General features: G+C 42.8%; 1 protein-coding gene across 1 annotated transcript in view; it reads right to left on the bottom strand.

Moving 5' to 3' along the window:
* Positions 1-26,038, bottom strand: part of Phf12 (PHD finger protein 12) — a 51,958-nt gene that overhangs the window by 24,994 nt on the left and 926 nt on the right. The window contains exon 2 of the mRNA XM_090350564.1: positions 25,663-25,844. Within this exon, the coding sequence (XP_090206690.1) occupies positions 25,663-25,844 (182 nt within the window). The remainder of the gene's footprint in view (positions 1-25,662; positions 25,845-26,038) is intronic.

Here is a 26,038-nt window from a genome sequence, read left to right as displayed (position 1 = left end):
CAAGATGTGAGGATTGAGGTTCAAAGCCAGCCTGGGCACAAAAGACAGTGAGATTCTTATCTCCAATTAATCTCTAGAAAATAGGAAGTGGCATCGTGGCTCCAGGGGTAGAACAGTAGCCTTGAGCTGAAGAGCTCAGGGACAGCACTCAGGCCCAGAGTTCAAGCCCCAGGACTGACCAATAAAACAACACAACACAAAAGAATTAGTTAGGTGCTGAATGCTGGTGGCTCAGTCCTATAATCCTAGCTACTGAGGAGACTGAGATTTGAGGATTGTAGTTCAAAGCCAGTCAGGGAAGGAAAGCCTATGAGATTCCTATCTTAAATTAGCTACTTAAACAAAAAAAGCCAGGTATAATCCTAGCTACTCAGGAGGCTGAGATCTGAGGATCTCAGTTTGAAATTTGCCTAGGCAGGAGAGTCTATGAGATTCTTATCTCCAATAAATTACTTGCAAAAGGCTAGTAGTGTAGCCGTGGCTCAAGTGGTAGTGTTAAACTTGAGCAAAAGTCTCAGAGACAGTGCCCAGGTCCTGAGTTCAAGAAACTCATAAAACAACTATAGAATCCCACTAGTTTAAGTCATGCTCACATTCTGTACCATGCCAATAAAATCACCAAAATGTCTTCCATACTGTGGGAAGCCCTATCACACAGTGTCATCCATGTTCCTAGGCCTCGTTCAGGTGCCTTCCCCCTAGTTAAGTAAAAAACTTGTTATTTCTTTCTTTAGATACCCTTCCTCCAGACAGCTATGCCTGTCAAAACTCTACTCTTTCTCGAGGTTTGCTCTATTCAGCTGTGGTGCGTTCAAGATTTTTGCAAAGTCTGTTCCATTCCTTAATCATAGGTAGTCCATTCTCCTTCTCTTCAACTGGGTCCATCTTGTGACTTGTTTTGACCAAAAGAATGCAGTGGATGATGTGGTTCTGTTGCAACTCCCAAGCCTTAAGAGAAATGTAGATTACACTTTTCCCCCCTTGCCATTCCCAGGGCTTGAAGTCAGGGCCTGAGCACTGTTCTTGGATGAGCGCTCTACCACTTGAGTCATAGAACCACTTCCAGCCTTTTCTGTGTATGTGGGACAAAGGAATCAAACCCAGGGCTTGTGCATGCTAGGCAAGTACTCTACCACTAGGCTATGGTCCCAGCCCCCAGATTCCATTTTTATATGATTCGAGTGTTCCATCTCAGGGCCCTGCTGTAAGAAGCCATACGGAAGAGAGTTGAGGGGTTCCAATCAACAGCTGCAGCTGAACTGTGAATCCAAGAGGTAGCACCACTTACTGTGATGAGTGAGTCAAGTTATCTTGGACATACCCAGCTCAGTCAAGCCTCCAAATAACTATAGTCCTAGCTAACATGTAGAACAAAAAAATTACTCGGGGGAGGCCAGTTAACCCCCAGAATTGTGACAAATAATAATTATTGTCTTTTTTTAAGACATTGAATTTTGGGGTAACTTGTTTATACAGCAAAAGATGATTAGTTTCTTCTGTGCCAGTTGTTAAGATTTAGTTTAGTTCAGTTTAGTTCTTTGGCACTTACATTTTGCCTTGTATGACAGTTATCTTTTTCTCATTAGAAGGACCAAGACAATACTGTATTACTTCTCTCTTTGTGTCTTTGCAATACAGAAGTTGTGTACACAGTGGTTAGGAAGTAAAGACTGAATCAAAACCAGAGAGGTATGTAGGGCTGGGTCTTACAGATACTCTAGGTCATTGATTCCCACTAAGGTTATATTAAGAGCTACCTAAGACTTTATTAATTCCTCAGAGGATTATAATTACATTGCCTATGCAAACGATACTTTGTTTTCAAAATGTCCTCAGTGTAGCTGTAGTAGAAGCACCTGGTAATTTATTAGAAATGGAAATTCTGAGGACATGCCAGATCAACCTAGAAACTTTGAACTTGGGCTTAACAGTTTTGTTTAATAAGCAAGCCTTTAAGGTATTGAATATCAAAGTCCGAAAACAAATAATGTAAAAGTTATATCTATGCTTACTTTCTTGAAGGGGGGGCAGTACTTCAAGCAGTAAGAAGTGGGGAAGTGTATAAATTTATGTGTATACACATATATATGTTTTAAAAAAGGACTAGCCTTTCCTGGTCCTAGGGTTTAATGATATGCTATTTACTATTTACCTGAAACCCTACTCAGTCTGGCCAATCTTCTTTTTTCTTGCTCTGTCATGTTCCCTAGACACCTGAGCATACGTGTCAAATGCTCACCAAATCTTCAGTTCATTACTTCCCTTTCTCTGTTTCCTTAGTGGAATCTCAAGAGGATGCTCACCAGGAAGCAGAAAACTGGAGATACAGTGGCCTGTTGAGACAGGTTTCCAAGTCCTAGAGGAACATGGGTGAATGTTACCTATAAAATCTTCCTTAGTTTTCTCCAATGTATTTCTGTAACAGGGTGCATACCAACTAGTAAAATGCATACATCATTTTCCCTACAGATTCCGCTATGCTTCAACAGCTGTCATTAAAATTAACTGTGAAGGCTGTCACATTTCTTTTCATCTGCCCATTGGCACTGTACCAAGATATCCTACATTACATGAAAAGTAAGGAGGTAGGGACTTAGATCTTTCACCAAGAAGTGAACAATCACTAGACTATTTTTCATTCTTCCTTTAATTTATCCCTAATATCGTTGGCAGAACACTTTATCTAACATAAAGCTATTAGGATGTAAAGATGGGAGGGTGTCAGGTAAGATCCCACTTGGACAACAAAATGGTGTTCATAATGCCACACCAGTCATGGAAGAAGCATAAGTAGGATGGGATGGGGGAGAGAGTGAAGAGGTGAGATCCTACCTGAAAAATAACTAAAGCAAAAAGGGTTGGAGCATGACTTAAGTGGTAGAGTTCTTATTTAGCAAGCATAAAACCCCAAGCTCAAATCTCAGTACTGCCAACAAAACAAAATACAAGAGAAAATACACTCAGGCTAGCTTGTACTATATAACAAGATGGTTTCAATAACCACCCCCCCCAGCCCTGCCAACCTGATCATATTACTTCCCTACTTAAAAAACCCTTCAATGGCACTTTTCCCCATCCATTATAAGATAAATTTCAAGCTCCTTAATATTGCAGCCTTATAATCAGGACCCTGTCTCTTTAAGCTCTATCAGTCCACTGACTCCTTTCACGGTCCACACTATCACTCACCTCTGACACCACTCATACCAGTCCCACAATCTACAATCATGCAGGTCTTCTCCAACTCTTTCACTTGGAAAACTCCTTATCTCTTGAGGAGTTGTCTCACATCAGGATTCTCTCCAGGCTTTCTCTATTGCAGTGCAATGGCAACTCTGCGCCACTTAAATTCTTACTGCACCTGAATCCTCTTCTCTATGCTTCATTTATCTCTGTCATTTCACACCTTGTATAATACCTACCAATGTAGTAGGTACTCAGCAAAACTTTAAAGAAAGACCAAAAGAACAGGCTTCTAGGAAGTGAGTATAATCCTCCAACAAAATATAAAGTTATACAAGTGGACAAAAACTTGCTTTAGTGGTTATGTTTAAGTCACAATATCCTCCCCCACCCCCTGGCCCCTACAATCTTGGGGCTGAATGCAGGGTCTGGGCACTGTGCTTGAGCTTTCTCAAGGATAGCACTCTACTACAGGAGCCGCAGCACCACTTCCGGCTTTTTCTGTGTTCGTGGTAACTAGGAATCGAACCCAGGGCTCACTCTATCACTAGGCCACGCTCCCAATCTTGTTTTTCTCTCTCTCTTTTTAAACACAGTTAAAATGCTTAGAACTTGTATTAAAATGCTCAGCAAGTTTTGAAAAGGTGATACATGAAAGAAGGCAGTAATATGTAGTAGTGATGGACAGGGAATGAAGGACTACATTTCTAGAGAATGATCATTGATAGAACATAGGCATCATCCATGCAAACCCATCATGTTTTCCTTTTTTTTGGCCAGTCCTGGGGCTTGAACTCAGGGCCTGGGTGTTATCCCTGAGCTTTTTTGCTCTAGCATTCTAACATTTGAACCACAGCTCCACTTCTGGCTTTTTTGGAGGCAAGAGTCTCATGGTTCCCAAAGAAACTATTTGTTCTTTATCTGAAATACTGCTGATAGGAAAAGGATTCCAGGAGGATAAAGATTTGGCAACCTAGGAGAACTCATGCATTTACTCTGAGGAATTCCTCACCTTAGCCATCCATCTTGAAGTCCCTTAGACTCATAGCACAGGAAAACAAGAAAACAAAACAGAACAGCAGAACAAAACAAAGCTCTTCAAAGAATAGCACTCCCATCAGCTAAATAGCCAACTCTGATACATATGCAATGTCTTAAAAAAAATGATTCTACCCCAGCTCCCTTTCATCTCCATATAGCAATAAAGACAGAATAAATCACTGAAAGTGCTGAGCTTCTAACTGATTCCAGTAAAAACCACGCAAAAGCTATAATGAGCCAGTGCTGTCTGTTAAAGACATTAATGTGCATTCTAATCACCAATGCCTAGAAATAACAGTGATAACTGCATCTTATATGTAGTGTATTACAGTTCACAGTGCTTTAACAGATACTCTTATTTGATCTTCACTTACTAGACTGTGAGATAATTAATTCTTACTTCCATCACTAAGGTGAGGAAACTGACTCATCTAAAGCTATAGAGTGTCAGTAAGTAGCAGAACTGAAACTCAAATCCTGAAATTAAGTGGTACAAAGAACCTCTGGTAGTCTCTTACTTTTAGGGAACACAGAGGAATATCAACAGTGTGCCTTCCTTAATCTTAAGGGCAAATATTTCGGTCTAGAGCAATCAATATTTATTGTGTTCCCACTGCTTATTAATCAATGTCCTAAGTACCACATGAAAGATAAACACAAAATAAGTGACCATTTAACCTTCAAGAATATAGTCTCAGGTAGAATCACTATTCACTCAAACATTTATTGGACACTTATTTTAGGCCAGATAATATGGTCCTAAGTGCTGGAATCTCGATGTGATCTGTGCTTTTAGGGATCGTAAACTAGAGATAATGTGGGGGGGGGGGGGGGGAATCAGCAATGAGACCACCATAATTAACCACAAATGGATTCTTGCCATTTGGTATCTAAGGTGATATGACTCTCCCTACTCTTTCTGTTAAAGAGCTACTCAGCAGACTTATTCAGCTTTAATCAGCTATGTTAAGGAATTTAAGGGGTTCAGGATGAAGTTTCAGAAGTGGCTTACCTCTGCATTTTGATAACCTGATAAAGGGAAGGTTCTAGGAGTGGAAGCATTCTTCCAGCAGAGGATGTTTAAATCCATTCACAGCACAATAGTGTTTCAACCCTTAACTATCTTTAAAGCACTGTCCCTGCCCTATGAAGGTAAGCCCGGGATCTTTGTCCATTGTATAAGAGCTATTTTAGAAATCTGGAGGCTCCTTTCTCTCTCTCTCTCTCTCTCTCTCTCTCTCTCTCTCTCTCTCTCTCTCTCTCTCTCTCTCTCTCTCTCTCTTTCTTTGGTCTAGTCCTGGGTGTGGAATTAGGGCACACTGTTCCTGAGCTTTTTTGCTTTTTCTTTTTGCTTAAGGCTAGTGCTCTACCTACCACTTAAGGCACAGCTTCACTTATAGCTTTTTCTGTCCGGGTTGGTTTCAAACCTCAATCCTAAAATCTCAGCCTCTGAGTAGCTAGGACTACAAATGAGAGTTACCAGGACCCAGCCTAGTAGCTCTTTGGCCAACAGAACAAGAACTTTTTTGCTCACTTATGGGTCTTTATTACTTGGGCCATGAATTCACTTCAGGATTTTTGCTAGAGATAAGATTCTCAAGGATGAGGTTGGCTTTGAACTGAGATTCTCAGTATCCGAGTAGCTATTATTATAGTCACGAGCATGGATGTCCAGCTAAGACAAAGACTTTTACATTATTTTCTGGCTTTGAAAGAATATAGCTTGCAGTGCAGTGACAGGCATTCTCTCTACAGGTAGAAAAGAGAGTGACCTATGAAAACAGAGCTCTGTGTGGTTAAGTTCCCTTCCATATCATTTGTTAAAAAGCTCTGACCTACGCAGGGTGCAGTGGCTCATGCCTGTAATACTAGCTACTCAGGAGGCTGAGATCTGAGGATCACAGTTCAAAGCAAGCCCAGGCACTAAAGAACCTGAAACTCTTATCTCCAATTAACCATTAGAAAAACAGGAAGTGGGACTGGGGCTGAAACTGAAGGGGTAGGGTGAAAGCCTTGAGCTGAAGAGCTCAGGGACAACAACCAGGCCCAGGGGCAGGGCAGTAGCCTTGAACTGAAGAGCTCAGGGGTATTATCCAGGCCCGAAGTTCAAGCCCCATGACCCACAAAAAAATAAATAGTTCATGATAATAAAGTTCTAAATCTTCAGAGATTGTATGTGCAATTGAAGGATATGCTTCTCTGAGTTTGGTGTTGCTTTCTGTACAGTTAGAGAGGGCATACAAACTAATAACAATAATATCTATACATAAACCAATTAGAATTCTGGCCAATGACATTAATTTCCTAAACAATTCAATCCCTGCATGAAGATTCCAACAAAGCTAGACACCCATAAAAAATGCAAATGGCCCATCTCTAGATGGATGTCTAGATTAGTCTATTTTTGTAGTCATATGAAGAAAACTTACAAACACTTACCTTACTGGTCACTGTAATGACTCACTGACAGATTTCTCTGCCAAAGATGGAAAGCCCTAAATCCAGAAGGAGTCCCATTTTCATTCACTAATGAGGCTGCAGCTCACCACTGCAAGAAGATGACGGTGGTTATCATGGTTCTAGGCTCTCTAATTAAAAGGATGTATTTGAAGTCCTCTACCAGGGAGGCTTATCTGAATCTAACCTTACTCATCTCTCCTGAACAACATTAACATTTACTTCAGATTTATTGGCTGCCAGTGGGACCTGGTGCTCTAAAGCACTGTTAATTATCCATCTACTGCAAGCAGTTTTTCAATATGGAACTAGGGGAAATGGGAGGAGAACAAAGGGAGGAGAGAATTGTAGAGGGAGCTGTGAAACACAAAAATTGCCTTGTCTTTCAGAAACCTGTGCTTTGTTTTATGGCATACAGATGAAAAAAAATAGCACCCTCTAGACCTACTGTTATTAAATATGTGCAGTTACTTATGTGTGTCTTGTAACAGTCTATCCACTTAAGAGACATTGACTATAAAACTAAAGCCAATGGCAGCCTGTTATGAAAATCTCACTTACCCAAGTGTTGGTGTATATCTTAGAACAAAGTTAAGCAAATAGTCAGGTGCTTGTGGCCTACATCTATAATCCTACCTACTCAGGAGGATAAGATCTGAAGATCATGGTTTAAAGCCAGCCGGAACAGCAAATGTATGAAAAACATATAAGAACATACTCCTTTCTCTTCCTGAACAGACAAAACATTTCATTTGATACAAATAGTTAACAGGGCTCATCTTATAATCCTAGCTACTTAATAGGCTGAGATCTGAGGATGATGATTTGAAGCCAGCCAGGGCAGAAAAATCTGTGAGACTCACCTCCAATTAATCAATAAAAAACTGGAAGTAGAGCACAAAGTGGTAGAGTGCTAGCCTTGAGTGAAAGAAGCCCAGGGACAGTGTCTAGGCCCTGAGTATAGCTAAGAGTGAACCGCCCCCCCCTCAAAAAAAAAAGTTAACAGGAACACAATGCAAACATTGGATTTGTACCATACATCAAGATACTCTCTTATTTTCTAATAGGTCTACTGCATTAACTGGTAGAATCCCTTCTGCCAGAGTCCATCAGTCTCTAAGAATCAAGTTCTCAAGTTATTAATGGCAGTTTCAGTTAAATAAAGTTATCAGGGGCCAGGAGTTTGGCCTTGTGGTAGAGTGCATGCCTAGCATGAAGAAAGGCACTGGTTCGACTCCTCGGTACCACATACACAGAAAAAGCCAGAAGTGGTGTTATGGCTCAAGTGGTAGAGTTATTATTTATTTATTTATTTATTTTTGTGGGTCATGGGGCTTGAACTCCGCCCAGATGCTGTCCCTTAGCTCTTCAGCTCAAGGCTACTGCCCTATCCTTGAGCCAAGCCCCACTTCCTTTTTTCTAGAGGTTAACTGGAGATAAGAGTTTCAGGTCCTTTTGTGCCCGGGCTGGCTTTGAACCCTGATCCGCAGATCTCAGCCTCCAGAGTAGCTAGGATTACAGGCCTGAGCTACCGTGCCCAGCTTAAGTGGTAGAGTCCTAGCCTTGAGAATGCCCAAGGACAGTGCTCAGGCCTGGAGTTCAAGTTCCAGGACTGGCAAAAAGAAAAAACAAAAAAGAAAGTATCAGACTAGAAAGATTTGACTGCTTCCACTCACTTTTGATGGGGAAAAGAGGCGTTTATCAAGCAGATAGTAGCACTGAGAAATTCTTATTATTTTTTTTTTTTGGCCAGTCCCAGGGCTTGAACTCAGGACCTGAACACTGTCCTTGGACTTTCCTCAAGGCTAGAGCTCTACCACTTAGGTACAGCACCACTTTCAGCTTTTCTATGTATGTGGTGCCGAGGACTTGAACTTGACTTTTTGCGCATGCTAGGCAAGCACTCTACCACTAGGTCAAACTCTTGGCCAAAAATTATGATTTTTTAATTTACAGTTCATGGTTCTCATCCCTCTATTTGAGGTCACTACAAAGTTAAAAGTCAAGCATATTTAGTGGCACTGTGAATACAAGCAGCAAGATGTATGCTTAGAGCAGGTCTACTCTCTTTCAGTCTGGCCCTGTTGCCTTCAGCCAGCTTAGAAATTATTGGTAATAGCTAATATGAGGAGGAAAAGTGATCAGTACAGGATTACAATTGTGTGTCAGCCGGCAGGCTGCTATCACAATCTATAAAGGGATTGACGAGTCCTTTAGAAAGTAAAAAAATGGGTAGCTCCAGCCTATAATCCTAGATACTCAGGAGGTGTTTGAAGCCAGCCTGGTCAGACAAATCTGCAAGATTTCATCTCCAACTAACCACAAAGAGCTGGTAGTGGTGGTGTGGCTCAAGCGATAGAGCAGAAAAAGTGTGAGGGCCCAAGTTCAAGTCCTGGTATAGGCACGTTCACACACATACAAATGATCAACTAATAAGCTTTTATAAACTGAAATCAGCTGTGCCTTAGAAAAGCTAAATATTGCTAGTTTCACCATCCTTGGGCAGTCTCAAGGCTGGGTGCTCTACCATTTGAGCCACACCACCACTGCTGGCTTTTTCTGTGTATATGGCACCGAGGAATCAAACCCAGGGCTTCATGTATGTTAGACAAGCACTCTACCACTAGGCCATATTCCCAGCCCATGTGCTATTTTTTTTTAATGATTACATTGAAAAACTATCAACATATCCAAATTTTATAATATATACCTTGAGGGAATGAAATTTAATAAATTCGAATGTCAGATATAGTAAGCTTCTTCTGAACACCTGTGTGGGCATCACCTTTTTTTGTTTTTGTTGGTCGTGGGACTTGAACTCTGGGCCTCAAGGCTAGTGCTCTATACAGTGCCAGTTCTGGTTTTCTGGTGGTTAATTGGAGAGGAGTCTCACAGACTTTCCTGCTGTGTCTGGGCTGGCTTTGAAAAGTGATCCTCAGATCTCAGCCTCCTGAGTTGCTAGGATTACAGGTGTGAGCCACGGGTACCCGGCTTGGGTATTGGCTTTTATCAAAGTATATCCCATGTTTCTAAGATAAAGAAGATGCTCACAACTGAAAGATACTGAAAGATGAAAGCAGAAAGTTCATGGGTACCTGAATCTTAATCCCTTTTGTCCATCATCCCAGCCACACACTCAAACACAGCTTATGTCATAAAGTATATAAAAAGTACAAAGACTAACAAAAAAGAAAGTACAAAGATTGTTGCCTCCCCCCAGAATCCCCCACCATGCAAAGCCTCAGTGGCTGTGTTAACAAGGAAACCAGTGAAGTGCCAGGCTACTACAAATGCTCATTGAGAAACTTAGTTTTGTCACTTCCACAGGCATACAATCCTTTCAAATTAGCAGATCATGCCCCCAAGTTTTATGGCCTTCTATGCAGAGCTGACTTGTTGAACCCACCCAGTATAGGACACCTGGAGAAAAGCCTCACAAGTTACTTCAGGACAAGAATGGAGAGAGGGAAGGAAAAGCACCAAGTTATACCAGGTGCTTGCCTTATATACCTATTATTGACCTGACTTGGCTATTCTTATAATCCTAGTTTCTTCATAATGGAAGAAACATTTTGAAAAGGTGCTTCAGCCATTCACCTGTGATGGATGCTGGAGACTGGCTACTTTGGAAAAAGGCCAACATTCTGGTCCCAATAGTCATTTTCTAACCGTACTAGAGGTTCCATTGGGAAGAAGAACCAACAATTACAATTGTGTATAATAGAGTGAACTACCAAGAAAAAGGAAATAGCCAGGCCACATTTTTTTTAAGATACAGTTTAGGAATCTGGGACAGTTTACTGTATTGGACCTAAAATCCTATAAAGGTTGGAAAACTAAAAAGGCAATGTCTTCACTTAAAACCCAACTTCACAGGGACCGGGAGTATTGTCTAGTGGTAGAGTGCTTAGCATGCACGAAGTTTTGGGTTTGATTCCTGGGTACCCACATTCACAGAAAAATCTGGAAGTGGCATTGTGGCTCAAGTAGTAGAGTGCTAGCCTTGAGAAAGCCAATATTTCAGACTCAATCCAACTAGTGGCTCACACTCATAGTCCTAGCTACTCAGGAGGTTGAGATCTGAAGATCATGGTTCAAAGCTAGTCCAGGCAGAAAAAGTCCATGAGACTCCCATCTCCAATTAACCACCAGAAAACCAGAAGGGGAGCTGTGGTTCAAAGTGATAGAGTACTAGCCTTGAGCAAAAGAGCTCAGGGATAACACCCAAGTTCTGAGTTCAAGTCCCACAGCAGACAAAACAAAACCCCCAACTTCATTTGGACAACAGGTTTCTACTCAAGATTCAGCTGCTTTTCTCAAAAGCAAATTTCTACTTCATATAAAATCCCAACAACAGGGTCATAAAAAGGAGGGAGAATATTATTTGAGACTTAACATCATAGAATTCATTCCATCCTCCTTTTTTTAAGCTTTCCCATCCTCCAATTCTCATAAACCTCAAAGCTCTCTACCCTTTGGGACTGAAGTAATCTCCTGGGCATGCTGTCAAACTGTGCTGCCGTGGTTTGATGCCACGGCTAAGTGCTGACTTGTATTTCCAAAGCCTTCCAGTTATACCCCCAGTGACCTATTTAGGAGTTGAACGTACTTCTCAGAGATAGAGAGCCATAATTTTTTCCCCTTTGGCCCACTTTTCTCTCATATGGTCCCTAACCAAAGAATGATCACCTAGAGATCTGCAAGTAGGCACACAAATGGTAAGATTTGTAGAAGGCCCTTTAAGAAATGCAACAAGCATATAAGCTTTGAGCATGAGCTGTTTACTATATTTCAATAATTTTAGGCAATATTCTTAAGATACAGTTTACTTTAATACCAACAAACCTGCAAAGATGTTGTGTGCTAAGTTACAGTGAGTATGCCAGGCAAAACCATGAGGACTACAAAAGAGGGATAGAGCAATAGAGCATCCAAAATATGTAACATCTTTATTTAGAGAAATTCATTTAATATAATCTTCATGATATATTCTGAACAATAACTGATGACTGTTTTTTTTTTTGTTTTGTTTTTTTTGGTGGGTCATGGGGCTTGAACCTGGCCTGGGCACTATCCCTGGGCTCTTCAGATCAAGGCTACTGCCCTCCCCTTGAGCAAAGTCCCAATTCCTTTTTTCTAGAGGTTAATTGGAGATAAAGAGGCTCAGGTCCTTTTGTGCCTGGGCTGGTTTTGAACCTTGATCCTCAGATCTCAGCCTCCTGAGTAGCTAGGATTATAGGCATGAGCCACTGCACCTGGCTTAACTGATGACTTAAAAAGTCACCATAATGTTTCCCAAGCTTTGTTAAAACAAAGAATTAGCAGAATTCTAGGTGATGATTCAGTGAATTTAGGAATTAAGGAGCCCAGCTCAGCAGGCATATATTCCTAGCTACTTAGGAAGCTGAGATCTGACAATCATGATTTGAAGCTAGCCCAGGCCAAAATGTCCATAGGACTCTTTATCTCCATATCTTCCCCCTATTCTCCCCCCCCCACACACACATAGAGCTGTGGCTCCAGCGTTAAAATGAGACTCTAGTAATAATGTTCAGGGACAGCTCCTAGACCTGAAGTTCAACCCTAGTTTATCACATGAGCTTAAAGAGTGATGAAGACAAAATCTGTGTTGTCTAAACTCCAAGTTCTTCTGGATACTGCATTTGCTTCAAGAGAAAAAATAATATTCAACATCCTCCTGCAGGGCACAGTGAGGAAAGACAGTCTTGCTAGTAATTCTTTTGAGGTTCCCCTGGCTGGCTGGGGGTGAACGGATATTTTTGGTTGTGGTTAAAATCAAACCCACAGAAAGTCCTTTCCTGTTCACTGAAGCTTATTTCAAAAAGAGCCTCATGCAGAGCACAGATAGTAGAAAGAATCATAGTAGATTATGGAGTTTCTCCCTCCTTTATTCTCTATGTCTTTTGTCTTGTCAACATTGGCAAACATTTCCTGGTAGATATCCTGCACAAAATGACTAAAAGCATCAAAATTATAAACATAGAGGAAAACAACTGTCTTATGTTTTTATTAATATAGGTATCATTTCTATTCCTTTTCATGTCTTTTACTTATAATACCATAAATATAGTAGGTATTATCAGAAGGGAGCGAAGGAAAAAGGACAGCTTTTAGCTTTCAAGTAGTTTGGTGAACATTTATTCAGTACAGCTACAGCAAAAGGAAAGGAATAGAAGTTCTGAATGAACAAATCAATCAATCAATCAATCAATCAATCAATCTACCTACCTACCTACCTATATTTTTTTCTTGGTTGGTCATGGGGCTTGAACTCAGGGTCTGGGCACTGTCCCTGAGCTCTTTTGCTCAAGGCTAGCACTCTATCACTTGGAGAAACAGTTCTACTTCTATTTTTCTGGTGTCGTGATTGGAGATAAGAATCTCATGGATTTTCTTGCCCAGTCTGGCTTTGAACTGTGGTTCTCAGATCTCAGCTTCTGAGCAGCTAGGATTAAAGGCATAATCCTATAGCACCTGTACTTGGCTTAGGAAATTTTTATCCAGCTTCAAGAGATTTGCTTACTTCAATTTTAGTACCATCAAAAACTTATTTCAATTTCAGTAACTATTCTATGTAATAGTCATGTTTCTCCTAGGTGATGGTTAAAAAAAAATCAATGACTTCTTTCATAAGTGTCTATTTTATTACTAAGCGTTTCCTACCATAAAATGTACTAAAACCTCACCTTTGTTCTCACTTGTTGAGACCTAGATTTAGGCTTAAATAATGAGGATTCAGACATCTGCAAAAGACAGTGAGAAAAAGGAGTCATCTTCTCATTCTTCCTAAGTGCTCTCAAGTCATAGGACAAGTAGTCAGCTACTGACCTGTGTGTTCGTCCTGGGCTTGGTATCAAATCTGTACTACCAAAGTGCTTTTCTGAAATTTGGTCTATGACTTGTATTGAATACAATGTCTTTCCTCTTTCAGGAAACTGGTAAGGAGACAGCTGTACTCCTGTCTTGTGTCTCTTGGGAGGCTAGCATTAGGCAGAGGTGCTTTTATAAGTGTTACTTGTTGAATGGCGATAGAGCTGGCTATGTGGTATTCCCTGGGGCCCCAAAGTCAAAGCAGTTGGCATAGAAGGAGAAATCAGGCATTTTTTTTTTTCCTGTTTTGGTGGCTCTGGTATGTTAAAATAAGAATGGAGCTTGTGTTTCATTTACCTAGTAAAGAGCACTAGAAACCCGAAAAATCTTCTACCAGTTACTCCACTTAACCACACTCAAAGAATTGTGCAAATGCTGGGTGTAGGAGAAGAAAGTTCAGAAATAGATTTCTACGTTCTTACCAACAATCAAAAATTCACATTATGAAGGCACAGAATCAGAGGAAAAAGGGTGGAAAAGTGCAGTGGGGGTGGGCATTGGACATTGATAAAAATGAACTATGCAACTCACGGGTGGAGATGGGAAGGGGAAAATGGAAGAGAATGAGGGAACAGATGACACTAGGTGAAAGGAAATGTACTTATTATCTGATGAATGTAAAGGTAACCCCGCTGTATATCACCTCTAAAACAACAATAAAGAAAATTAAGAAAAACAGCAGCAACAAAAAATCCATATCATGCTGTGTGCTGGTTGCTTATGCTTGTAATCCTAGCTACTCAGGAGGCTGAGATCTGAGGATCCTGGTTTGAAGCCAACCCAGGCAGGGAAGTCTGTGACACTCCAATAAAGGACTCAAAAAAAAGCCAGAAGTGGTGCTGAGGCTCAAGTGGTAGAGCTGTAGCCTTGAGAAAGTCCAAGGACAGTGTTCAGGCCCTGAGCTCAAGCCCAGGATTGGCAAAAAAAAAAAAAAAAAAAAAAAAGCTGGAAGTGGCACTGTGACTCAAGTGGTAGAGCATAAGCCTCAAGCAAAAGAAGTTTAGGGGCAGCACCCAGGCCCAGAGTTCAAGCCTCAGGATCAGCAAATATCAACAACAATTACATTCAGCTTCATCTGTTTTCTAGTACTTGCGGAAGAAAATATGTACTCATTTTTGTTAAGATGGACGTTATTTTTAGGCAGCAAAAATCCTCTTGAGGGCATTAAGAAGACTGTTTCTTTTTGTGATCTATGTAAAACCATCAAGCAAATATTCTTTGCATTCTTTCTATTAACTATCCACGTAGACAAAGAGGTAATCGTGCTGGAGTATGCAAACAATGTTTTGATCTTGGTAACTGGGTTTTAAGCAGTACACTGATTGGAGTTACTTTCACCCCAAGCTGTTACCAACCAAACCAAGGCAATTAAAGGCTTCCCTTTAAAATTAGGGGTCTGGATCAGGAGTTTGGCCTAGTAGTAAGAGTGCTTGCCTAGCATGCACCAAGACCCAGGTTTGATTCCTTGGTACTACATACATAGAAAAAGCCAGAAGTGGTGCTGTGGCTCAGATGTCAGAGTGCTAGTCTTGAGCAAAAAGTGTCCAAGGACAGTGTTCAGGCCCTGAGTTCAAGCCCCAGGACTGGCAAAAAATAAATAAGTAAAATAAAACTAGGGGTCCATAAGTATGAGAAATGTCTATACACAAACTTTCTACTGTGCTGCTGAGTGCAGGGAATCCTGACCAAAGACAGTTGGTAGACTTGTTTGTGTTTTTGGTATGTGTGTATTGTAGGGCTTAACCTCAGGGCCTAGGCACTGTCCTTGAGCATACAGTCCAACCCCATTACCATTTTGGGGCTTAAATCCTTAGTCTGGGCACTGGCTCTGAGCTTTTGTGCTCAAGGCTAGCACTACACTGCATAAGCCACAGTTTTATTTCTAGGTTTTGGTGATTAATCGGAGATAAAGAATCTCACAAATCTTCCTGCCCAGTCTGGCTTTGAACTACAATCCTCAGACCTCAGCCTCCTGAGTAGCCAGGATTACAGTTGCGAGCCATCTCAGTGTCTCTGAGCTTTTATGCTGAAGCTCACTGCTCTACCACTTAAGCCACAACTCTACTTCATGCTTTTTCAACTTGACTAGAGTCTGACTTTCCTGCCCTGGCTGGCTTCAAATCTTAATACTCAGATCTCTGTCTCCTGAGGTGTGAGCCACCAGAGTCCAGCAGCCTGTTTCTTTTTTCTTTTTTTTTTGCCAGTCCTGGGCTTGAGCTCAGGGCCTGAGCACTGTCCTTGGACTTTCTCAAGGCTAGAGCTCTACCACTTGAGCCTCAGCACGACTTCCGGCTTAACTCCCAGCCCTGTTTGCTTCTTTTTTAAAAAGTATTTTCTCTAGAGTAACTTTCAGCATCAGACATCTCGGAGTTATCTAGAAAAGTTTAGACAGTGACACACTAAGTCTCATACACCCATATAGGATAGACATTAAACTATGCTTAAATCAACCATCTTTTTCTAAATAAGACTTAAACACACACACACACACACACATACAGCCTAACTGTAAGCATGGAATGACAGAATGCTTGCAAATGTGTATCTGACAAGGGATTTATATCGAGGAGCCTTAGAACACAGTCAAGATTTTAAAAAAGAAAAAGAAAGAAAAAACTAAAGGAAGCTGGGAGCCAGTGGTTCATGCCTATAATCCTAGCTATTCAGGAGGCTGATAGATATCACCGATAAAATCACTTTTGAGCTAGCCTAGTTTTCTCCAATTAATCAGTGAAAGGTCTGACATGGAGGTATAACACAAGTGGTAGAGCACTGTCATGAGCAGAAAAAGCTAAACAATAGTGGGAGGGTCTGAGTGCAAGCCACACATAGGCAAAACCAAAACAAAAAACCAATGCCCTGGGTTCAGTCTTCAGCCTTGAAATAACCTAAACAGAGATGGGGGAAACCTTTTATTTTTATGTCAAGGACCATTTGAATATTAAAAAAAAAAAAATCTGGCTGGGTACCCGTGACTCATATTTGTAATCTTTGCTTCTCAACAAGCTGAAATCTGAGGACTGTGGCTCAGAGCCAGCTCAGGCAGGAGACTTTTATCTCCAATACCAAAAAAAAGTAGAAGTAGAGCTGTGGCTCAAGTGGTAAAGTACCAGCCTTGAGCACAAAAGCCCAAGGGGCAATGCCCAAGCCCCAAGTCAGCAAATAAATGAATAATGGTCATACAAAATTATTACTATAGTCAAAGGGGCCATGAGTAGTCAATGAAAAGCATACATGTCTATCTGTCCTGTCATGTACCAAACAACTTCTTGGACTGGAATTGTGGCTCTTGCCTAACAAATGCAAGGCCCTAAGTTCAGCTCCCAGTAACACCAAAACACCAATCAAAAATGCCCTCTGAAACAAATTATTTCTGTTTTTATATGGCCTGAGGGCAGGACATTCTTGCCTCTGAAATAGAAAAAATTATGAAGACATATTGGGGGCCAGGAGTATATCCTAGTAGTGGGATGCTTGCCTAGTATGTATGGAGCCCTGGGTTTGATTCCTTGGCACCACACACAGAAAAAGCCAGACATGGTATGGTAGCTCAAGTGGTAGAGTGCTAGCCTTTTAGCTCAAGGACAATGCCCAGGCTCTGAGTTCAAGCCCCAGGCTAGGAAAAAAAAAAGGTGCCTGGCAGTTCCTCTGAAGGTTAGATATAAGAGTATAATCCAGCAGCTCCACCACTTGGTAAATATCCAAGAAAATAAAACGTATGTCTATCCTAAGATGTGTACTACTATCACCTGTTCACAGTACCATTAATTTACAATAGCAAAAAGTAATGTCCATCAACCAATAAATGATAAACTGGAATACAGATTCAATGGACTGTTGTACAGCCATAAAAGGGAATAAAGTACTAGTAAATAATATAAATAGAACCTTGAAAAGGTTCACTAAGCCCCTGAGAAATTTTACATACCACTGTAGAGATGAACAAAATGGGCGGATTTCTTTCAACACATAGTAGTGACCACCTGAATTCCTTTCAGATCAAATTAGACAATTTATTGGGCATTTCTCTGTTGGGGCCTAGTGGGAGTGCTTGCCTAGCATGCATTTAGCCCTGGGTTCGATTTCTCAGGACCATATAAACAGAAATATCTGGAAGTGGCCTTGTTGCTCAAGTGGGAGAGTGTTAGCCTTGAGCAAAAGAAGCTCAGGGACAGTGCCTAAGGCCTGAGTTCAAGTCACAGGACTTGGGGAGGGGGGCAGGGAGAATCACAATTGAGGGCATAATTGACCAAGAATTTACAATAGACCCGATAAGACCTGATTCAAATAAAGGCACTACCTAAATATATCTTTTGTGCCTGTAAAACAAGTAAAGAACAAAAGCTGTTCTCATATATTAGTGAAGTCCATTTGTACTGTGAGAGTCTTGAGCAGTTAGGATACTAATGAGATTATAAATACATCCTACCTTTTACTGAGTATGCTAATGGACTTCCGACAGGTCTCAAATGAAAAATTTCCTACAATGATACCGCTAAATATCTGCCTTAAGTTACACAAAATCTGTCATCTAGCCAGTCCTGTTGGCAGACCTTTAACTCCATGAAAGTTGCAGGCCAGCCTGGGATATAGCAAGACTGTCTCAACAAAACAACACACACACACACACACACACACACACACACACACACGCACGCACGCACGCACGCACGCACGCACGCACACACGCACGCACGCACGCACGCACGCACGCACAAAAGCTCAAGCTCAGGGGCCGGGAGTTTGGCCTAGTGGTAGAGTGCTTGCCTAACATGCATGAAGGTCCAGGTTCCATTCCTCGATACCATATATATAGAAAAAAGCTGGAAGTGGTACTGGTGCTCAAGTGGTAGAGCTCTAGCCTTGAGAGAAAGTCCAAGGACAGTGCTTAGTCCCTGAGCTCAAGCCCAGAACCAGCACCCCCAGCCCTGAAAAAAACACAAGTTCAAACAGCAAAGATTTTCAGAAAACCTTTTCTAAAATCTATTCTATGTGTGAAACCTTTGTTATGACTCACTGAAAATTAAATATGCAAAACACCAAGCTGAGCTTAGTTTTGCCTGTGCACAGAGACCTTTTTACTCTCATTCTTCGAAAACCTCATTTTGGATCTTGCTGCCAACACCAGAGAGAGGAAAGCCAGCCAACAATTCCAAATATAACAGGCGGAGGCAAATGCTACAGAAATCTGTCTGACAGGAAGGACCATGCTGAGGTCTGCTGAGGTAGATGCACTTCTCAATCAGACCATTTTGGTTCCTCTCTGTCTGGAGCAAAATGCCACCTAAAACCATAAAAACAAACCTGTCAGGTTTCCATCAGCCTTACTATTGACATCCTACGGTATTCACTCTATCAGTGACAACTATACATCTAAACCAGAAAGATGGACCAATGACAAGTAAAATTCAACCAGTGATTCTACATGGATCGGTCCATGGAGGTTAGAAAACACTCAATTTATGACTATTTATGACAAAGATTAGGATAACCAGGCAATACTTAAAAAGCTTTTTCGTATGTTTTTGGGGGTGTGGGGGGGAGGTTAGTTGTGGGGCTTGAACTCTACCATAGTACCAGCTCTGATTTTCAGGTAGTTGAATGTAGATAAGAGTCTCACAGGGACTTTTCAGCCCCAGCTGGCTTAGAATCATTTCTTTTTCTTTTTCTCTTCTTCTTCTTTTTTTTTAAAATTGTTGTGGGACTTGAACTCTGGATCTGAGTGTTGTCCTTGAGCTCTTTGGCTTAAGGCTACTACCCTACCCCTTGAGCCACAGTGCCACTTCTGGCTTCCTGGTGGTTAGTTGGAGATAAGAGTCCTACTGCCTGAGCTGGCTTTGAACTGCGACCCTCAGATCTCAGCCTCCTGAGTAGCTAGGATTACAGGCCTGAGCCACTGCATCCGGCTTTGGCTTGGAATCTTGATCCTCAGATCTCAGCTTCCTATGTAACAAGGTGCCCAGGTGAAAGCATTGATCATTACCCAAAACTGAGATATAGGGTTCCTCATTCAATTGGAAAAAAGAATGCTTCTCCTAACCGTGTACCAACCCAGGAGAATACACACGACAATTCAAACAGCTTATTTGATCAGTCATTTCCTCCAGCAGTTTATTTTAGAAAAATCCCCTGTGGTTTATGGCTATGTCACTAAAGCTTGAGAGGTAAAGTTTGCCTAGGAATCACTTCTGTTCATTGTGAGGCAGTCTGGTAAGCCAGAAAAAGGCCTGTCTCATAGAACTTTGAATGGTGAAATATGGCAACATTCCAATAATGATCTACAGCGTTAGCAAAATTACAACTTCACTCTTGAACATTCTGTATGTAAGAGATATTATCATCCTTATGATCTTTTAAATAATTGACTTTATTTTTTTTTGTCAGTTGTGGGGCTTGGACTCAGGGCCTGAATACTCTACCACTTTGAGCCACAGCTCCACTTCCAGTGTTTTGGTGGTTAATTGGAAATAAGAGTCTTATATACTTTCCAGCCTGGGCTGGTTTCGAACTAATAATTTACTCTTAACCAGTTCAAAAGGAAAGCAAGAGAAAATACAACTTTAACCTCATTTTCATATGGTACAAGTAACCAGTAGTAAAAACATACAGAAAAATCAAAATTGCCTCAAACACTAATGACTTAATTTCACAACACTGGTTGGTTTGGTTAACCAAGAATTTCATATTCATTTTCTTTCTCTCTCTTTTTTTGCCAGTTCTGGGGCTTGAATGCTAGCCTTGGGTGCTGTCCTTGAGTTCCTTCTGTTCAAGGCTGGCACTCTACCACTTGAGCCATAGCACCACCACCAGCCTGTTCTGTGATTAAATGGTGATAGAGTCTCATAGACAACTGGGTGCCAGTGGGTCATACCTCTAATCCTAGATACAGGAGGGTGAGGTCTGAGGATGACAGTTCAAAGCCAGTCCAGGCAGAAAAGGTTTGTGAGATTCTTTTCCTTTTCTTTCTTTTTTTTTTTTTTGGGGGGGGGGGGGGGGTCAGTCATGGGGCTTGAACTGGGCCTGGGAGCTGTCCCTGAGCTCTTCAGCTCAAGGCTACCGCCCTATAACTGGAGCCTCAACCCCACTTCCCGGTTTTCTTCTGGTTAACTGGAGATAAGAGTCTCACATTATTTAGTGTCTGGGCTGGCTTTGAACTGTGATCCTCAGACCTTAGCCTCCTAAGTAGCTAAGATTATAGGTCTGAGCCACCACCCAGCAGGTGGGTGAGATTCTTATTTCCAATTAACCATCAGGAAACAGGAGGTAGAGTTGTGGCTCAAAGTGGTAATGCACTAGGCTCGAGTGAAAGAGCTCAGGTACAGTGCCCAGGCCCTGAGTTCAAGCCTGACAACTGACCTTCCCCCCTTCAACCGCCTCCCCTCTCTCCCCCCACCTCAAAAAAAGAGAGTCATGGACTTCCTTGCCTTGGCTGGCTTTGAACTGTGATTCTCAGATCTCAGCCCCTTCAGTAGCTAGGATTACAGGTTCGAACCACTGGTGCCCAGCTTCTCTCTTACTCTCTCTCTCAGGCATGGGGAGGGTATGACTGGTACTAGAACTTGAATTTAGGGCACTATCCCTTAACTATTTTGCTCAAAGCTGGCACTCTACCACTTGAGGCACAGCTCACTTCCAGCTGTGAGATAAAGAGTTCATGGACTCTTCTATTCAGGTTAGCTTCAGTGATTCTTAAATCTCAGCCTCCTGAGAAGCTGGGATTTTAGATGGGAGCCCCTGGAGCCAGCAGGTTCTTCATTTTCATGGGAAAATATTAGAGGCAGGAAAGTGAGATAAACCTTACTGAATGACACTCACCTTAGTGAATTCAGGAGTTTAGTCTAGTGGTGGAGTGCTTGCCTAACATGCACATATATGTATATGGTACCATATACATAGGAAAAGCCAGAAATGGTGATGTAGCTCAAGTGGTAGAGCTCTAGCTTTGAGAAAGCCCAAGGATAATGCTCAAGACCTGAGCTCAAATCCAGGACTGGCAAAAAAAAAAAAAAAAAAAAAAAAAAAAAAAGTCCTCCTTATACCTGTAGCCCTAGCAACTCAAGAGGCTGAGACCTGAGGATTATGGGTCAAAGCTAGCCTGGGCAGGAAAGTCTCTGAGAGTGGCCTAGTGGTAGAGTGCTTGCATGAAGCTGAGTACCATATACACAGAAATTGTGCTGTGGCTCAAGTGGAAGTGTTAGCTTGAGAAAGCCCAATGACAGTGCCCAGGACTGACCACACACACACACACACACACACACACACACACACACACACACAAAAGAAAGCTTGGAGCTTGGAAGTGGTGCTGTGGCTCAAAGAAGTAGAGTGCTAGCCTTGAGCAGAAGTGCTCAGGGATAGTGCCCAGGCCCTGAGTTTGGCTCAAGCCCCACAATCAATAATAACAACAATAACAAAAAAGTCTTCTACCTTTTCACCAAAATTTAAAAATATTTTGTGATTTAGATAATAACTCAGTCAATGGTGTATTCAGGACTGGCATCTTCAAAGGGAGAACTAAAGTCAAGAAACAAATCCTATCTCATTAACTACCATTTCTCAAATCTCTGATTACTAGTTCCTATTCAGGGTTTCAAAAAGAAATAATAATAACAATAAAAAGTATTCAATGAAATATATTCTGGGCAAACCTGAGTCTTACCAACAGCTAAAATATCCCTCCCTCTTTCTCCTTCCAGTTAAAGCAGAAACTGCTATTGTAACCTTACAAGACTTAGACTCACCTAATTAAAAGATGAAGAGGTTACATTTTAGTTTCAATTCTTTCCTTTTTTTGTGTGTGTGACAGTAACTGGAGCTTGAGCTCAGGACCTTGCACCAATCATTTGCCTTTTTCTACTCAAAACTGTACCTCTACTGAGCATTGGTGGCTCATACCTGTAATCCTAGGTACTTAGGAGGCTGAGATATCAAGATCATAGTTCAAAGTAGCCCAGGCACAGGCTGGGAGTATGGCCTAGTAGTAGAGTAATTGCCTAGCATGCACCAAGTCCTGGGTTCAATTCCTCAGTACCACATACACAGAAAAAATCGGAAGTGGTGCTGTGGCTCAAGTGGCAGAGCACTAGCCTTGAGCAAAAAGTGTCCAAGGACAGTGTCCAGACCCTGAGTTCATGCCTCAAGTCTGGGGAAACACACACACACACACACACACGCCCCAAAAGTAGCCCCCCACCCCAAAAGTAACACACACACACACACACACACACACACCAAAAGTAGCACAGGAAAGCCCATGGTTAATCTCCAATTAACCACCAGAAAACAGGAAGTGGCACTGTGGCTTAGTGGTGGAGTGCTTGTCTTAAGTGAAAGAGCTCAGGAGCTGGGCAGCAGTGGCTGATGCCTGTAATCCTAGCTACTCAGGAGGCTGAGATCTGAGGATGGAAGTTCAGTCACCCCAGGCATAAAAATCTGTGAGACTCTTATTATCCCCAATTAACCAAAAGAAATTCAAACGTGGCAGAGTGGCTTAAGTGGCAGAGCACTAGCCTTGAGCTGAAGAGCTCAGTGACAGCGCCCAGACCCAGAGTTCAAGTCCACAACCGACAACAAAAAGGAAAAGGAAAAAGGAAGAGCTTAGGGATAGTACCCAGGCCCTGAGTTCAAGCCTCAGGACTAAGGCAAGCCTCAGGCAAGTAAAATTTATAAATAGGGCCGGGAGTTTGGCCTAGTGATAGATAGAGTGCTACTGCCTAGCATGAACGAAGACCAGGGTTAGATTCCTTGGTACCACATACATAGGGAAAAGCTGAAAGTGGTTCTGTGGCTCAAGTGGTGGAGCTCTAGCCTTGAGAAAGTCCAAAGACAGTGCTCAGGCCCTGAGTTCAAGCCAGGACTGGGGGGAAAAAAAGTAAATAAATAAATAATTAAAAGCCCAATCTTGGGCAAAATATAGCATACTCTATCCATGCCCCAAATTTCTAATAAACAGTTGCAATATTATTAAACAAATGTGATTAAAAAATAATATAGTGTTTATCAAACACTCTTAAGAATGGAGTCACCACTTGGCTAACATTCACTTCATACCAAGGAATAAAACATTAGCCTACACACCCAGGGCTGTGGCTCATGCCTACACCTAGATACTTAGGAGGTTGAGGTATGAAGTTCCTGGATCAAAGGTAGCCCAGGCAAGAAGTTCCTTATCTCAATACCATACAAAAGCCATAAGTGTCCCAGACCCTGAGTTTAAGCCACAAGACTAACACACATGCATACATGCATGCATGCAAGGGCACACATGTGCGCGCGTGCGTGCGCGTGCGCGCACACACACACACACCCACACAAATAGGTCTGTAAGTCTAGTACATGTATCAAGCACAAATATATATATATATATATATATGCAACTGGAAATAACTGGCAAGCAACAGAACACATATAGGTAGAACTGTGCTCAAGAGCAGCAGAGGAATCTTGACCAGAGATATTTTCTCCAGGATGAGTACACCTAAAAGGAAATACATGCTAAAATCCACACACCCCTACCACTGTTATGACTCATTTCACAGTAACAACTTGAAGGCCAACAGCAAAGTTTTTTCTCCAGGACAGTCATTTTTGTCCCTGCAACATTATAAACCAAGATGGGGTGCTCTCCTGGCTTAAGTGCCTTAGAAAATAAGGAAGAGTTTCCTACAAAACTTCTAACCACAGACTTAATTTGCCAGTATCAGTCATCTGTCTAATATAAATGCTTCAATTAGCACAAATATAAGACACTTCCACACACTGAGAGGTGGAATGTGAGTGGAACTGTGGAATAACGTTAAGGAAAATTTCGTTTAAAAACAACAACAACAAAAACATCATCATCCACAACAAAAAAACACAACAAAAACCGAAGGCCAAAAAAGGCAACCACGGCAGCCCCTTCTGACTCTCTTGAGTCAGCCCCCTCTCAAATGCCTGCCTCGGTCACCTATTGAACAACAGAAGGACACCCAGTAGAAGGCGATCTGGGTTTGTGAGGCAGGCAGAGATGCTTTCTCCAAGCAGAAGATGAAGTTTAAACTCTTTGAGACTGCCCTGGGCTGAGCTACTGAAGAGGATCAAGCATCCAGCATTCAAGCCAGCAAGGTCTCCTCCCTTTCTCTTAGGTCTCTCCCCTCTTTCTTGCATTCACTGAGGAGGGGGGGAGGAACTTTCCAGCTCTCAGCTCCTTAAAAATGCCTTTCCGTAGCCACCACACACAAACCTGCCCCAGCAGCAAAGAATTTTGCAGCCAAGGGCTCGCCAGTCCAGAGCAGAGAAGTGAAATCGGCGCCCAAGGGCAATTTTAATTGTCTAACCCGGCCTGATTTCCTAAGAGGCAGCAGCGAAGGGAGGGGAAAAAGGAGGAGGGAGGCAACTCTCCGAGAGGCAACAGGGGGTAAGCAAAGGCAGAGAAAGGGACCAAAGCGGCCAGATTCCGGCCTGGCCCCCGGGGAGATTCTGCAGAAGGGACTCGGGGGTTGCCCCCACTGTTCTCCGGAGGACCTTTGCAATTCATATATGCAGCCAAAATGGCGCTGAGAATAAAAATATAAATTAAAGGCAGGTCGCCATATTGTAAACAGAGAGGAAAAGAAGAGGCGGACTCGAGAGACACCCTCCATGATTTCCTCGGGAGCCTCAAGCGCGGGCTCGCTGGGGTCTGGACCAGGGCAGCTGGGCGGCAGAAGGTTCCTCGCACCCACCGGGAGGAGAGCCCGACCCGACTGGAGCTCTGAGGGCCGCGAGCGCGCGGACGCCAGAGAGGCACGGGGCCCGGAGCTCCTCCCCTTCCTCCCCCGCCACCGCCAGGCCCGCTCGGTCTCCGCTCCTCAGCGACTTCCAATCTCCGACTGGGCTCGCCATACTCCTCCCAACCCCCACCGCGGGATCCGGAACCCCGCGGCGCCTCCCCGCAAAACGGCCGGATCTGGGCAGACACCCGGGGGTGGGGAGGCGCTCGTCTCGGAGGCTGCAGAGCCCGCTAGCGGCTTGCAAGCGCCCGTTATTTCGGCAGGCAGGGGCAGGCCAGGTGAAGGAATGTACCGACGGGGCTTCGCCAGGGGCCTCCAAAGGGGTCCCCAGCCTTACCAGCACTGGAGATGGAAGGCGGCCGGGCAATGGTCGCAGCACAAGAGATCTCCACCTTCCTTGCAACTATCGCAGCTGTCGTGGTTGGTGGCCCTGCCGCTTCTCCGGGGCTCCTTCTCGGGCTTTCGACTCCGCTTTTCTGCCTCGTCCGTCTTGGGGGGAGCCAGCAGAGCTTGGATTTGCTGTACACACATACAAACGGCGTGTGTGCATATTCGGAGCTCTCGGGCAGTCCGTCGCCTCCCAGGCACAGCTTCTCCGTCACCCACCCTTCTCCCCCCTTTTGTCCTCCTTCCTCCCATCCAGGATGCTCCCAGAACCTCTCAGTCCCCGGAACCAGGGCCAGCCCACCCTAACCGCGTTCCTGCAGCACCAC

The sequence above is a fragment of the Megascapheus bottae genome, chromosome 17, assembly GCF_031878675.1.
Source record: "Megascapheus bottae isolate mThoBot1 chromosome 17, mThoBot2.hap1, whole genome shotgun sequence".
Taxonomy (NCBI): Eukaryota; Metazoa; Chordata; class Mammalia; order Rodentia; family Geomyidae; genus Megascapheus; species Megascapheus bottae.
The sequence above is the reverse complement of the archived record's forward strand: the minus strand, read 5'-3'. Positions and strand labels throughout refer to the sequence as shown.